Source organism: Porites lutea, chromosome 4 (assembly GCF_958299795.1).
Source record: "Porites lutea chromosome 4, jaPorLute2.1, whole genome shotgun sequence".
Taxonomy (NCBI): Eukaryota; Metazoa; Cnidaria; class Anthozoa; order Scleractinia; family Poritidae; genus Porites; species Porites lutea.
The window spans coordinates 33,327,230-33,343,545 of record NC_133204.1 but is presented as its reverse complement, the minus strand read 5'-3'; the positions used below and the strand labels follow the sequence as shown (position 1 = coordinate 33,343,545).

Sequence of the window (16,316 nt, the reverse complement as noted above, 5' to 3'; positions counted from 1 at the left end):
TTTTCTATATTTTGGTTTGCTTTTCTTTGTGCTCAAGTCTATTCTGGGAAATTGCCAGACAATGGAATATGTCGAACGTGGGCTATTCGCAACGACGATTTTTGGTACAATACAGCGTTGCAACATTCAGTTGCGATATTGTTTCGAATGGTTGCAGCATTGTTTCAACACTTACGTCACATATGAGCCTGTTAATTTCGCGATCAGAGGATCGAAGAACGGGCATGATAACAAAGAATTTTAGACAAAAAAAAAATCTGAAAGTCTCGACTCGACTCGACTCAAGGTTCAAAACACGATTTTTGAATTAACTTTTATTCAAATTTTGTCTTTTACGATTCGAAACTGACTACTACTGTGCTTTTGGGCCCATTTCTGAACCATCGAGAGCTTGCATACTGTAACGGGCGGCCATCGTGGTTTCATATACCGAGGGGGTGGGCGTCGCGGGTTAATCATAGTCGGGGGTAGAAACCAAGACGGCTGCCATATTGAGCGTTCGACTTGAACTCTGAGCTGGAAAGGTAGGTAAACAATCTGGCAAACCCACAGCTTTAAACCAAAAATTGGCCTTTAATAGTCATCGAAATTCGTCAATTGTTAAATCTGCTGGGTATAACTATTATAATAAAGAAATAAATGTGGTCTCCTTGAAACCGTACTTATCAAAAACCGACATCAATTAAAAAGTTAATCAGTATACTGTATTCAGATAAACTACTTGAAAAATATTGCAGAGTTGATAGGTTTATCAGAGTGAAAAAAGCCAATATGAAGTAAATTAGACAGTGCTAACTTACTTTAATGTCATCCAAAACGACTTGGTTCCTAGCATTAGATTTTAAAAAAAGGAGAGAGAGATGAACAATCTATCAGCTTTCCCTAAAGGCCGAATTACAAGCATTTTTTTTATTATTTAGAGCCTAAGGGGGGATACAGCATGCAAGTCATGTACCTTCAATTACTGTGTGCTAGTGGCCCAGCCATAAAAATAATAACTTGAATCTGATTCGTGTAATACTAAAAAAAATAAATATGAACATTTAATCTTTCGTGTTGTTGTTTATTCAGATACTGTTGAACACAGAACATTTTTTTTTTTTTAAGTAAACACAATCATTATTTGTTTAAAAGACATTACAATGCAAAATTAGAAATTTTTCTATTTAAGTGAATTTTTCAGAAGGACAATTGCTCTTTTCCGGTTCCGATCGAAACAACCACCTATACCGCAAACATGAAACACAGAGATAAACATTTACCTCAACGACGTTCGCATTTTTTTATTTGATATGGTAGTTCAATAAGTTTCAGGTGAGATACGGTTGAATCATTGCATACGTGTCCTTTAAACATTCGCCTCAAAGGCACGATAACAACTCTTGGATAAAACCTGGACGTCTTCGTATTCCTTTAAACGTTGATTTGTGTATTCCTCAAAGCTCGCTCCCGACTCAATTAACAGTACAAGACACTCAAATTGGCACGCTGAAATCGCTAAACCGACTGCGAGCGAGTTTGTAGAGTCTCTCAAGTTTACATCGGCCGAGTTATTCAATAACACACGAACACAGTCGACCGCACCGCGTTGAACAGCTCGATGAAGCGGTGGAAGTCCACGGGAGTTTGTACTTAAATTCACATCAATCTTGTTTGTTTCTATAATTTCAGCCAGCTCAATTGAAGCGTTTTCTTCGATCGCCGAAAATAAAAGCACATCCGCGGGAAAAGCGACATTTTTCGTTCCTTCGCGCGAGCGCCTTTTTATGGTTCGAAGCCCATTACTCATGGCTAATTGCTTTTGTCTGCATTTCAAAATACACTTGTAAAAATTCTTGGGACTTGAGGTCCATTGTTTCACAATCTCTTTCTTTTCTTTGTTGAATATTTCAACCTTGCGCTTTGCTTTGAAACTTATTAATTTATCGATGTCGTTGAGCCATTTGCCTGTACTACATCGCGTATCGTTTGTGTTCTCTGTCACTGTGCAATTTGTACCTCCCTGACCATCATTTCGTGACCCGACTGAAACTTTAGACTCTTCCGTGATGAATGAACTGTTCACCCTGTCTTTCACATTGGGCGAGCTTTCTCCTTTCCGCCGAAAGCAGTTTTTGCTCTCTACCACCGGCATATTCATTGGTAAAGTTATAGATTGTGCCCCTTTCGTTTTGTGGACAGGAAGCGAAGTATATTCAACACCTTCTTCCAAATAGTCTGATTGCCTAATCGCAGCCGCTTCAAGATCCTTGAGATGGAATTTCAGGGTTGATAAATACGGCGGCATATTTCCGTTCAAAACGTCGCTTTGGGATTTTTCTTGTTTTTCGTCTTGACAAGGCAACGTATTTTCCGCTTCCTCGCGAAATGTAGCCTCCGCTTTCACTGTTCTGGATCTGCCTTTGAATACTGGCATTCCAATATTGCCGCTTTTCCTTTCATCGGGTGAACTGCGACCTTCATAATTTAGAATCCTTAAATTGCAGCAAATATAACCAGAAAAACTACGCGGCTGCGGATCTCTTATCTGTCGCTGTTCGGTTTACTTTCGCCTCGGCAGTTCTTCTCTCGCACTGGTTCGGCGGTTTGTCAACTACTGGCAACCACTGTCCAATAATATAACACTCGAAACTTTCAAAATGTACTATCAAGTTTCAAAATTTCGAATATTGCACATATTAAAAGCGGACTTCCTGTGTCTCCAACAGGCACGCTCCACCTGAATCGAAGCATTTTACCGTTTAAGTGGATGGTTAGGATTTTTCAACGCGTTTTACTGTGTAGATTTTGCCAAGCTGCAACGCGTGTGTGTTAACATCACGGAAGACTTCACACGACCCTACGATTGAGTTAAAACTATATTGCACATAAATGACATTCCCAGGGGTACAGACGTCATCTTTAAATTTGCATAAATGTCAAAAATGAAGATATTGGTTTTCTGTTTGATTTGCTGCTATATCGATTCGAGCAAGCTTTTAAAAGCCAACTTTCATTCACGGCGTTGTATCTTCTCAACCAAACAGCTGGAGCTAACATTTATTGGATGTGCAATTTAATGGCAAGCATTTTTTAGACGTTCAGATCCCCGAACAAGTCAAATAAGGTCGTGCATATTAACACTTGGCGCGTGTTTTGTGGGCGCGAAGCCAATCAAGCACTCAACAAGTTATTGTATTTGTTTAATGAATTAGGTGATAATTGTAGATGAAAACCATCAAAATGGCAACTTCCTTAATTAAAATAGCCCCATAATGAATCTGTTTTGTTCCTGGAATAGAAAATGTTGCGATGTCGTTAGTTAATTAATGTCAGTGTATTTAAGAGATTCCTATATTGTGGTGTATGCGGGCGTGTAAACAGGAAATGGACGTGCCACGCGATCTGTTCGGAAAGGTTCGTTTCTAGAATCTGCGCCTAAAATATTACACTTAAATATTGCATAGGATATAGTTTATACAATGAACGTCTATTTTCTGTACACTGCTATTAATAGCCTATTCCTGGCGTTCAAATAGTCGGGACGGCACAAAGAGAAATGCCCAGGAAAAAAAGGGGGGCTTAGAAGCGGACTGTTGACAATAACTATCAAAGTGAAACAATCATAGGGTATACCAGAATCCAAAATACCGGAACGAGCTTTTGTAAAAAAAGTACCAGAAGGCTTTCCTTCGCTTTAATTCACCACCCCCACCCACGACCCCCCCCCCCCCCCCTACCCCTAGAATCTTTTTCCTCCTTCTTTGCGCCTTCCCCACTTTTCATGAACGAACACCTATTCAACCCCGCGACTAAGAACCTTGGATTTTTTCAAGTTAGCTAAACAGGTTCTTGTATAAAATAATGTTCGTTAGCACACGTTTAGGCTATTGGGTTCTTATGATAGGTTCTTAGTTTCCAAAGAAAAAAAAAATACAATATAGCTAAGAAAGGGGGGAATTTCATATATCCCATGATGCTTCGCGGCAAATTTCTGTCTTCTCTCCGCGGTGGAAGGAGCGTTCGAGAGTTTCGAGGGAGATTTTCAACGACCTGAATTTCAAGATGCAGCTCATCCAAGGTACGTTTCAATGAGCCCTGTTAATCTTTGGCATCTGATTGATAATGTAAAATGTTTCCAAGCTCATTTCACACATTATTGCTCTCATTTACGACCCTGTTAAGCCATGCTGTTCTAACTCGCAAGTGAATATTTATTTAGATGACTTTCAATTTTCGAAAACTGTCTTATTCTAGAAAGGTTTTGCCTTAATAAATTATTTAAATCGGTGGGCAAGGGGTGCTTGATACTATTTCCACTATAGCTAAGAGTATTTGGTGGTTCAGTTGCAGAAGTTTTTCATAGATTTTAGAAAATAAGAACCTGTTTCAAATTTTAGGGCTAACAGGTTCTTAGTCGCGGGGTTTACTGTATATGAAATGCCCTACACTATCTCTCTTGCGAACAAAATGGACGTCTGTGAGGGAATCCTAGGTAATTGCAGCACGAGATTTAGGGCTCGAGGGTTCAGCAACGTGTCAGACCAAAGGCCTTTGCGCCTCGCGCAACTTGCTCTCGCAGCGCAGATACAGTACAGATACGGCTCCTAAGAGGCCTCCCTGCGTCATAGGCCGGGAGGCTTTGGAGACGAAAAATAAAAGCGCGCGGGACTTTTTACTATTTTTACTCTCCCTATTCTTACTCCATCATAAAATCAAAGATGGCGGTTACAGCAATACGAACACAAACAACAAGCTTTCGCCCGACCAAAATACGCCTGCACTGCAGGCTAGCGGATGCATCTCTGGATATGAGACTAAAGTGGCCCGCTGACTAATCAGAGGAAAAAGGCTGGTAGGGAATCTATCTGAAGGCGAGTGAATTAAGGTTGGTGCGCTTTAAATGTCAATGCTGCTGGGAATGGCTATATGACTACTTCATGCATGATTCTGCGTTTTTCTCCGAATATTGTGAAAGAATCAGCTGACCCCTGAAGAATGACGAGATGTAATTGACCATACTCATCCTGTGTGGGTTCCTAGAGAAAATCTGAAAAAATTACCCGTATTCTCGGTTTTCACTGTCACGCCAATCAAAAAATTAAAAATGCAAACCATTAAATACCGAAAGTCTAGAATCAATATTCAAAAAGCCTTGCCAAGAATCAAGTCTGTGCAATATTTCATATGCGAGATATCTGGCACAACGTTTTACCCAAATTTATAAAGCTCTGAGACGCCATGTTGGTGTCCCTTTCAGGGACACAAATATAGCCGCCAGAAACCAACAGAAACATCGGTTTTTACGTTTTCCTACTAATGCGTGAATTCTTCGCTTGAGGAACTCATAAAGATTGAAGTAATATTTATTCTGAGACAAGGAATCTTTAGATAGGAAAATTTCCAAAAATCGGTAATAAGAGCTTTCCAGGCCATCAGCTAAATGCCACGTCACGCAAAAGAAATTCAACTGTTCTCTATCGCAAAACGAAGAACCCTTTCGAACCGAAAATTTGTTTGGGTAAAAAGGTGTTAAGGTACTGTGCAAGTAATACGTCATGAAAGTTAGCCTCCCCGCAGACGTCTTTGGGGTTCGTTCGTCACGCATTCATTACCCCCCACGAACCCCAAAGGACGTCCGCGGGGAGGCTACGTGAAAGTAGAAACTCAGAAGAATCGATAGCATCTTAGTTTGAATTTTGGTGACGTCATGTAAAAACCGGAATTGGTGCATGCGCAACAATCGTGAAATAATATGCATGAGTGTGTGACAGAATAAATAATAAGAATCAATGAATGAAAGTCCAACAAAGAAGACATAAGGATGGAAGGGGGGATGAAAGAAAGGATGCCGACGACGAGCGGTCGAACAGAGTTAGTAGCATAACGGGTGCAGTTGCTTTTGCTGACCAGGATGTGCACAATCGAAGAAGACCGAATAAGGGTCGCCAATGGGGACTGAATCGGAATCTGTTGTATATATTGCTTACAGCTTTACGGTAATTAATGGGTGCTACAGCCAAATGGGTGAAGTACATATAATTTGTGAGTTAGAATCCAATGCAAACGAATTATAAAACTGATATACTCCTGAAATCACTTCATGATAAAATTACGCCTTTAGAGCGCAAAACTTCATTGCTGCTCAGCATGGTCGCTAAAATGTGTCCACTGACGTAAACCGTGCATATCGCAGTTGTTGGTGTTGTTGTTGTTTTCTTTTTTTTCAATTGCAAACATTTTGGCAAAATGAACAAATTTGAGAGGACAAACTTTATTGCAAGTATTATGAGCATGATATATTGTACACTGGTTTCCAAAGCTTTCGCTTTACGCCTTTCGCTTTAGTAAAAGGCTGCACACTAAAAGGAGGAACCCTATGGTTTTTTTGAATACCAATAAACCACCCTGAAAACGGGTCGCTAAATCTATTCAATCTTCAGTTAACCAAGAAGTATAAATTAATGAGTATACGAAACGTTAACGGTGAGAGAAAATCAAGACACACGCCTACATGGTTCATGTATTTGTAAGTGTGTTTCACTAGCAATATACCAATCCTGACAATCCAAGTTGTGTCATCAATGCGTCTATGAAACTAGAATCAGAAAAAAATATATTTTATTGTTCAGTTAAATAAGATCAGTTAATTTAATCATAGTCTCTATTTCGAAAGTTGTGTAATAAGAGGGAAGTCAACCGCAATATAGCGGTAAGTTTATCTCCGTGTCGCTGGCCAGTTTTGGAGCAATTTTTACAGCTGCCGCTTTTCGCCAAACGAGTGTTGCCATTACTTTTGTTCTCACAGACATCAAGAGGTACGCCATGCAAATAGCTAATTCTAGCTACCGTTTTACGATTTCTTCACCTGAATGTTGATTCATACAAAGCATTGAATGCTACGCGCGATGTAATTGGTCTTTATATCCATTATCTATTAGAGTATACGGACGCAAGGATGACCTCACGGAAAACTTGGCGCGCGGTGTTGAAAATTTTGTTACATTATTTCGTATTTAGCAAGTGGAAAGCTCATAAACCAAGACAAAAATAGTCTCGGCGATTGCAAATGCCTAAACGGGAAGAAATTTTCGCATTAGTTGCCATCTCGTGTCATCGCTACAAGGAGTGCTCGCAGTTTGGAAATACTAATTGCGCAATTATTCTGCTTTGAGCTGTAAGCTTTATCCACGAAAGGCCTCAGTGAAAATCGTTTGGGAAAACTGTCTACAAGTAAGATACAGACGAAAAGAAGAGCAAATACGAAACGTATCTCTTGTGACTAGAGTAATACCTAAACTGGCAAAAATCCTCGAACAGTCAAGCGGTACAAGGCAAGTTTGTATGAAACGAATAAAAAAAGAATGCAGTTTATCTGAGTTTGAATGTATTTAGCACCAAAGTGCTTATTGGGGACATAATTTTTACGAAGTACATTATTTTACTTCTTCGTTTGACCCTGAGTATGCATTCAAGCGCTAAAAAACCGACTGATCTTATCCTGCCGCGGTTAAGGATGGAATAGATTCTACGTCACGGAATGGATTCTATGTTGCCGTGCGTCTCTTCAGTATAGAGCAGAGATGAAGAGTTCAACGTGGTAAGGACATCAGTGACACACTCGCCTGCGGCTCGTGTGCCACTTTTTCTGTCGTTTACCTCATTTTGACGTCATCTGTGATCTATTACTGAACAGACGCATGGGAATGTATTTGTTAAATCTATCGATCAAAGGGTCGATAGATCGTCTCTGTCTGTCTGTCTGTCTGTCTGTCTGTCTGTCCGTCTATCTATCTATCTATCTATCTATCTGTCTGTCTGTCAGTCAGTCTGTCTGTCTGTCTCTCTGTCTGTTTGTATCTATCTGTCTTTCTCAAAGTGTCAAGTGTCCCTAAGAAAAATTTGGCGAAAATACATCCTACCTTCACAGCCGTAAATTTCCAGTTTGGTGCAGATGTATAGATACCAGTGTGTAGGACGGAGCCTTATAAACCTTGCAGTGATGTTCGTAGGCAGATATTCCATTACCGTGTCCACTTGTGTTTCATAACCACGAAATATCTGCAATTTTGATTGCACCAATAAATAATGAATGTTATACTTTCGTGTGCGTGTTATGCACCAATCAATTCGAAACTTCAACATCAGTAATTTTTCGGACTTAAAATGATGCTGATAAGCAATTGAAAGAAAAAATAAACTCGTGATCTTGTTCTCAAACATTGTACCTTCAAAATACATGTAGCTTTTGAACTCTATGCCCAAAAAGCCATTCAATTGAATTTACCTTTAAACTCATCCATCTCACTATAAGAAAGATAGCATCTATCGAACCAGAGTTGTCAGACCCGAGATCGTCCAACTGAGGAGACTTTATGTTGCTGGTTTAAATTCCTCACCCCACCCAAGCAATAGTCAAATTCTCCACTCCCCTGGCACAAGTGACGGTCAAATGCCCGGGTTTTGACCGGACTATTGCGCATAAACACAAAGCGTACTATTCATGAGTAATAATTGGGGAGGCAGTAAGGGAAGTTAACAAGCAACATAAAGGTACGTCCGTGTTGAGGTGGTTCATTAGAATGGTTGGAGGAGGTCATTTCCTAAAGCAATCTCTACGGAAATTAGGGAATAACTTAATGCGGAGTTATTAGAATTTGGATAAAACGTAAGTGAAACCATTTCTTAATTTTACGAGTATACACCATTTGATTACAAACTAATATCATGGGTGACAAACTGCGCTCACAATGAATCGTGGATTTTTTATTTGTTTTTCATCGTTTGTACAGGGGGAATTGAAGTTAGGTTAACTATATAGCGATGAATGTATAATGTGTCAGTTAGGTGCAAACTTGAATCAAAAGCGCAACCGCAACGTATGATATATGCGTGCTGCTACACATAATAGAACATCTTGCCTTTCGCTGTCCCTCATAAGTGTAGTTTAACCAGTCTGTTCCAGTATCTCCGTATTGGATGTAGTACTCTCTAAGACGAGCATCTCTCTGTCTAACTGTGTTCCCTTGCGTTGCAAACGCATTAATGGTCTTAACTTTACCAAGATCTACCTGCAAAGAACGGAAATCTCCTTTTATTAAGTAATGGTAAAGGGACTGAGTGGATTCAAGTTCGGTCTGTAATCATACTTCTAGTGATTTCTCAGCGGTAATATTGGCTATAGCAGTGTCCAAGCGCGTTGCACTCAAGACTTGTGAATAAGCAAGGCTCGAGTACTGGATTTTTGTTTACCTACCATTCGGCCATTCCGCAAAAATGTTTTCAGAGACTACTTTTTCACTGCACTTGTTGACTTTAGGGGACCATTTTCGATTAACTTCCTCCCTTCCTCGGCATTTTTAGGCTGTCGAAAAGCTCTGGAACAAGACGCCATGTCCTCTTCGGTTAGTGTCGTTCGTAGACTGGAAAATGTCGAAACACGTGCGAGATTTGATTTCTTGCATAATAATTTGTTACGTTTTTTTTTTTTTTTCGTATGCTTATTTCCAACGTTCACAAAAGCGTCATTGTTATAAACTCTATTGAGACACACTTTTCCAGATAAAATATTGCGTGGGATAGGGTTGCCCCAAGTATCCGACCCTGACTAGGTTCGTGAAGAAAACGCATGATAAAAAGTATAATTAATACATGACAAAAATAATAATTTAAAAAGTTTACAAACGTACTAGTGCACCTAAAGAGTGCTGTCGCTGTTACTTCGAACAATTTTATTCAATATCGTGTATTAAACGTAACATAAACAGCACAACAATATAATAACATACAGATTTAGCCAGGGCTAAAAACGAAGCTCTTGATAATATTTATAGTTCGTTCAAACAAAATATAAAATCGTGTAATGGTAAGTGGCGAAGGCAACTCCGGAGGACGGTAAAAAACAACAACGGGTTTAATTAGCAAAAAAAAGCAACTTTGCACGTGCAGCACACTTTTTTTCCGGAATTTCCTTGCCGTTGTTTTGCACGACTACAACGTGAAACTTCCAGAAACTTCTAGTTACCCTTTTAATGGAGGAAATGTCGTACATGTTCTCGTTCACTCTTTTTCACTGCCGCTCATTTTCACCTTGCATTTGATTGGTGGTCGCTAGCATTTCTCATTTTATCACCGCCGCTACAAAATTTTCATGTTGTTCTTCCAACTAAAAGATGTCTCGAGTTCCTCGAGTTGCATTTGGGTTGCCATGCCCGTGGTGCGGACGGACGGTCGGGCGGGCGGGCGTACGGTCACCTGATTACCAAATTTTCTCGGATGGCCTCGGATGGGTAGATTACTTTCTTTTTGTTACCCATGGTGCTCCTCGCGTGCTTCGCGCGCGAGCGCTTCGCTATGAGAAGTTAAAAAGAAGGAAATATGACGGGTACAATTTCTGCATAGCAGAAATGAGTTTCTTATTATTACTGTGTGTTTTTTTATTTTGTTTCTTGCTACAAGTTTACAATTAGCATGAAATGACTTTGAGAATATTCTGTGTTTCTCTTCGATGTCGAGAAGAACGTTATTTTTGCTACAAATTGAAAAAGAATGAAATATAACAACAACAGTTTGTATGATAGAAATGACTTTCTCGTTATTGCAATGAAAACATAAACAAGTTCTGGATGATAAAAATCACTTTGTTACTATTCCTGTTTCTGTTTGATCTGTACAATAGTGTTTTTTGCTGTTATAAACCAGTAAACCTTCTGCTTCGAGGATGCGTTCCTCGATTTCTTCATCAGTGAGTTGTTAAAAGAGTTTAGGGTTTCCACCAAGAAAACGATCTTACCTCGCCTCCAAATCGCACTGCGCTGAATTAGTGTCACACAACTATGCGACGCAAATAATCGTTTAAAACCAACTGAAAAAAGGAACGCGCAATGTAGCGTTTAAATATAATTCAAAACAAAGATGTAATACATGACATGTGCTCCCTCTTCCTCAGGGGCTTAAAGTCAACAGAAAAAATGCACGCGCAATGCAACGCTCCAAAAAATTGAAAACAATAACCTAACGTTACATGCTCGTGCTCTCCTTGAGTTCAAATAAAATTTTAAAATATATATATTTAAAATTTTAAAAAGTCCACATCCAGTCCGGCTGGGTCTAGTGTCCCCCGTGTCTGAATATTACTCTGCATTGAATATCATTCAGTACTTGATGAACTACACCACATTTTCGCTGACACGAGGAACGGTACGAAACATGCTGGGTATGATGGTATTGCGAAGTCAAGGCATTGTGTGCGAGGAATTGTGGTAAAAAAGTGCATTGTGGGTAGACATCGAAAATTTTTGTCCCTGTACGAATTAGGTCTGTGGCTACCTTGCTCGCTAGCGCGGCAGCAATAACACAATAATAACAATCAATATATCCGGGATTGTACAACTTATATAGAAGAAGTACTACTTAAAAGATAAACCCTCCCGAATCCCACTTACTTGATTAAAAACAATGGAAAACTCACTGGTTGAATAGTATCGATTATGAATATAACATAAACTAAAAACCCTAAAATATACAACGATGTAACTGGCCTTTAAAGCACTGATTAACTAAGCAGTAATTAACACAGGGAAGTAAATAAGGAGGCAAATGTGGCATTTACCATCTTTGCCCCTGATTGCACCTTTGTGCATCGTATTTGTCCTGAGCAAAATTGGCGCGTACAAATCCATTATTTTTTTTTTGTCCATTGAAAAGATAAAGCAGTTCCTTAAGGCTATGTTCCCACTATATTGGATAGCCTTTCTTGCTGACACGTAGCCTGCGTAGCATGGCGGTTTTGGTTGGGCGCGCTAAGTAATAAAGGCGGGCGAGGGCAGAGAAACCGCGAGGAGATTGGGGCGGAAGCGACTTGAAAAACCGCCTGCACGGACGGGGGGCTTTTTTGAGTCGGTCCGCACGCCAGCGTACGGATCGTTCCGATTGGTTCGGAATGTTCGCCTGTCAATCAAATATTTTGGTAATCTCCCATGGGAGAGTTTCGAGGGACTGAACAAATCATCTCCGCAAAACAAAATCAAAATATCAAAGAAGCGTTGACCGGAGCGTCGTCGATCTTGAATATTTGACGGGAAAACAGGGCAATTGTTTTGAAGCCTAAGCAGGAAATGGCCATTTACAGTCTTCTTCAAAGGAGAGATGTCATGGAAATTTTGTCAACAAGATTTGGCAAGAGCATGATCTTTACTGTCTTTGCTATGGCCAAAGAAGAAATATCCTCATCGAAAACCTGTATGATCACAATTTCCAAAGAGTACTATCGACGACCAGATATCTGAAATGTTGTCGCTGAGCTGTAAAGCAATGGACGTTATGACAGAAACAGTAAATTTCAGTGCTTCGAGAAAGTTCACCTCAATTTTCTCTATTACTCGGTGTTAGAGAATAACGCACTCCAGCGCAATATATCGAACGGTGTCCGCGATTGTGGTCGATGAATCGAATACGGTAGAAGAAAAACGCACAGCGTAATTCTCCAAACTTTTTCGCTTGGTGTAGCTTAAGCTACAACTCAAATCTGAAGATCGCGCTATACGTAAAAATACAACATCCTGCAAACAACACTTAAAAAGCCGGGCCCAGCGTCAAAACATTCACGGACAAAGCAGTGACAAAGAAACTACAAACCAAGGCTCCTTGGTTTGTAGTTGTCCAGATCCAGGCATTTTAGTCGGAAAAGACCAAAGAAAGTAAAATATTTATTTAGCCGTAATAAAAAGCTTTAGGCTTTAAGAGTGGTCAAAGAAATTAGTTCTTTGCAACTGCATCTGAGATCAACAAATTCTAATTAGCGAAAATAACATTAACCACAGGAAATAATTACTCAATACGGATTAAACAAACCAACTCCATGACCTCTAAATAAATGTAAGACTTAGTGCAGCAAAAATAAGATCTACTCAGTTAAGTTTAGAACGCAGTGTAGTCACCTATGCGCGAGATAGCCACAAAGAAAAAACCCATGTTTGTTCAAGCAAACTCCAATTCCGGCCAAGGTCACGTTTTACACTATATCACGAGCTTTTGTGTCGTGTTTAGGCTGTCAACACTTTATTTCTGATTGGCTGGGAAAACTGAAACCAAACAAGTTGTCAACAGGATGTCAAAATGAGTTGAAGGGGGCGGCAGTTGAAAAGGCTACGAATCCGGGCAGGCGGTTTTTATTTTTCTCGCGGCTTCGCCGCTCGTTCTCGCGCGCTTCGCGCGCGAATTTCGCGCCTACGCCGCTCCTGCGCCGGCTCGACAAAACCGCCATGCTACGCAGGCTAGCTGACACGAAAAGTCGCTATCCGGTATAGTATATGACCAGTACATGAGGACCTATCCGAGATCCGCGGGTGCGTGTAGCTTCGCTCCGTTACAGAAATCGCGCCGAAATCACCGTGAACAGAAGTCCTATCCGGTATTTTTTTCCTGCTGGTGCAATAGCTATCCAGTATAGAGTACTAAAGTGATGACGTCATAAAAATGAAATTTCTGAAATTATGGGATTTTTCAGGATATTCTGAAAGAGCAATGTCCAAGAGGCCTACTTGCCAAAAATGAGCATTTCGGGGCAAATTGTCTCTGAGATCGTAGCCCAGTTATGCTTAGAAAACTCCATACAAACCCTTCTAAATTTTTTTTGGGTCGACCCAAAAAACAATTAGAAGGGTTTGTATGGAGTTTTCTGAGTATAACCGGGATACGATCTCAGAGACAATTTGCCCCGAAATGTTCATTTTTGGCAAGTAGGCCTCTTGGACGTTGTTCTTTTAGAGTATCCTGACAAATCCCATAATTTCAGAAATTTAATTTTTATGACGTCACACTTTAGTACTCTATAGTGTGAACATAACCTATGATACGCAAAATTACCTGTAGATAACTGGTAAGGTCCCTTTTATATGCACACCACATTTCTTTCCTGTAATATCCCAGCCGCGCCCGGTATCCATTATGTTTACTAAAATGGGATGAACTAGTCACCGACGAACGAGGAATTTGGAAGTTCTCCATTCCGAGAGGATTTAAGCAAGCTGCAAAAATAGAAAAGCCATATGGAAATTCAGTCTAATACAACGTATACAAGAAAAGATGTTGCAGCTAAATACTAATTAAGATAAGAGCAAAAGAGGTACTTTCCAACAGTGTCCAATAGGCTTCATTCTTAGGTAGTGCAGTCGCTTTCCGAATTCAAAAGTAAACTTGTCTCTTTGCCTTCTGCTGGATCGCTCTAATTCGTTAATTTGTATGTGTAAATATTTCAAAACTTATATTGATTATTTTTCAAAAACCCCACCAATATAAGATTAGCTGTATTGTGTAAATTTTAACGTAATTAATTATTGTCTAAAATTTTGTACCATTTCGCATTCCGATAGTAAACATATTGCATTTATTATAAGACTGTAATGTTTGTTTGGCTACGGCCCAACTGGAAATCAGCTTTTGTTGTGTTTCGCTAGCGTAGTTAGATAAAGTTGTTGTTGTTGTTGCCAAGTCAATTTAGCAACAAGAGGAAGAGAGGGACACCAACAGGGCGTCTCCATACTTAGTTAAGTCTGGCTCTGGTTAAAGCATTTCTCACAGTACCTCGATAAGAAAAATCGCAAAGAACCTGAATCATGGTGAGGTAGCCTGCACCACTGACGAAACTGAACTTTGTTTCAGTCCGTCTGAGAAACAGCGCCGAAATCCTTCGGGGACCCCACCTGTGTACCGGGATTTAAATACGCGCCATAAATGGCCTGCTAAAAAATTTATTGTCGATTTGCCAATCGTAATAGGAAATTCAAAACGCATTTCGGGTAATTCGTTGAGTCCGTTTGGGGCCCAGAGCAAGGATGTCGCGGTGCTGCTTGTCAGACGTTACTAACCGGGGTTAAATTATGTCTGCGACGCAGGCTGTGAAGGAGGAGGCTGTTTGTTTGCGTATTTATTTTCTTTCTTTTTTCCATACTCTAAACTTTATCTTATGGTTAGATTCTTTCTTATTTTCATGGCGTGACAGTGAAAAACCAGCAACTGATACACATGGAATTGCAAGGCTAGAGAATTGATACATCCTGCTTGTTACCTTGGCAACCATACAGCTCCATCCTGAGGCAGATGTGCTTGTGCCATTCCTTAATAATCAGGCGCACAAACCGTGCCTGTATCTGGTTAACAAGTCTATGTCTTTTATTGCCTACAAAAACCTAGCAAAATCAATAAGTACAAAAATCAATAACAAATTAAACATAACGTACAAATTAATGCCACTTCTCAAGTATTTTAATTAGGTGAGGGAAGTAATTAACTGTGACGCTAAAATTCACAGTTTGTCTTGTTAACATTCAGGCAGGGCCAAGTTGTTAAAAGCCGTTGCTACATTGTTTCCCATTATTACGACTTTATTCCAGCATTACATTATTGCCTTAATGCGCGTTGCAAATCGACTCGTGAACCCTTGCCTTTAATCGTGGGTTAACGGTAATTAGATGTGAGTTGCCAAGGTAACTAGTGCCCTTCGAACAACTCGGCTAAAATGTCCCATGAGCGATTTATACGTTCAAACCCACAATTTATAATTAGGATTTACACTTTTCCGTCAAAAAAGAAAGTTCAAATGCTACTGATTAATGACCTTGACAGTGTTGTCGTCCGGGTAGTCTGACCAGCTTAATCCATCTTGGCTGTAAGCAATTACGAACTTAGTCACCCAGGCAACTCCTACGCCATCCTTAGGCGAAGTTTTCAGCTTTTCCTGAACTGCAACTCGTGAAATGACGTGAGTGCGGACAAGGTCTACTTGTATGTACTCATCCACGTTGTTTTCACGCGCGCACCATGCGGCGTTTCCTTGATGGCGATTGTAGCGAGAGTTCCCTGGTTTATAACCTGTTCCAAGATTGCTGGAAGCTGTTATAGACGATTCGGTGATTTTTGAAGTTTCTATCCCCAAGTCACTATCACAAACTACACAAAAACAAAAAGTAACTGATAATACAATAAAACTTATGCTCGGTGAAGCTCTTTGCTTGCTTTCAATTTGAGCCGTTTCGTTAAGTAAAGTACAACAATTCTATAATGGTAACTGCAAAAAAATCAAGTTCTTCTAAAGCGGGTATTTGATGTTTTAAGTTGTCCAGACTACTATAGCCGGGCTTATTAGCCCTTGAGATGTTCCAAACGAAATTTTTTCCCTTGTTCAACTCTTTATATTATATTTCATCATTTATTTGGCCTTTTAGCTTTATTCTCTATAACTAGGGTATCTAAAAGATAGTAATGCTGCGCCACATTCTGTTGATACTGGCATTAGTTAGGCAGTGAGACATAAAAGAATCAAAAATGACATTGAATGT

The 16,316-nt window shown here is 39.9% G+C and overlaps 2 protein-coding genes across 2 annotated transcripts in view; both read right to left on the bottom strand.

Moving 5' to 3' along the window:
• Positions 1-1,001: 1,001 nt before the first annotated feature.
• Positions 1,002-2,828, bottom strand: LOC140933350 (uncharacterized). Its single transcript, XM_073382890.1, has one exon. The coding sequence runs from the start codon at positions 2,414-2,416 to the stop codon at positions 1,349-1,351; it is 1,068 nt and encodes a 355-aa protein (XP_073238991.1). The 5' UTR covers positions 2,417-2,828; the 3' UTR covers positions 1,002-1,348.
• Positions 2,829-6,233: 3,405 nt separating this feature from the next.
• The window catches only part of LOC140934556 (uncharacterized), a 30,211-nt gene continuing 20,128 nt past the window's right edge, over positions 6,234-16,316 (bottom strand). Inside the window, exons 18-23 of the mRNA XM_073384161.1 lie at positions 15,596-15,927; positions 15,047-15,167; positions 13,846-14,006; positions 8,901-9,050; positions 7,902-8,040; positions 6,234-6,577 (exon numbers count right to left, since the gene is read on the bottom strand). Of these exons, the coding sequence (XP_073240262.1) occupies positions 6,570-6,577; positions 7,902-8,040; positions 8,901-9,050; positions 13,846-14,006; positions 15,047-15,167; positions 15,596-15,927 (911 nt within the window). The 3' untranslated portion in view covers positions 6,234-6,569. The remainder of the gene's footprint in view (positions 6,578-7,901; positions 8,041-8,900; positions 9,051-13,845; positions 14,007-15,046; positions 15,168-15,595; positions 15,928-16,316) is intronic.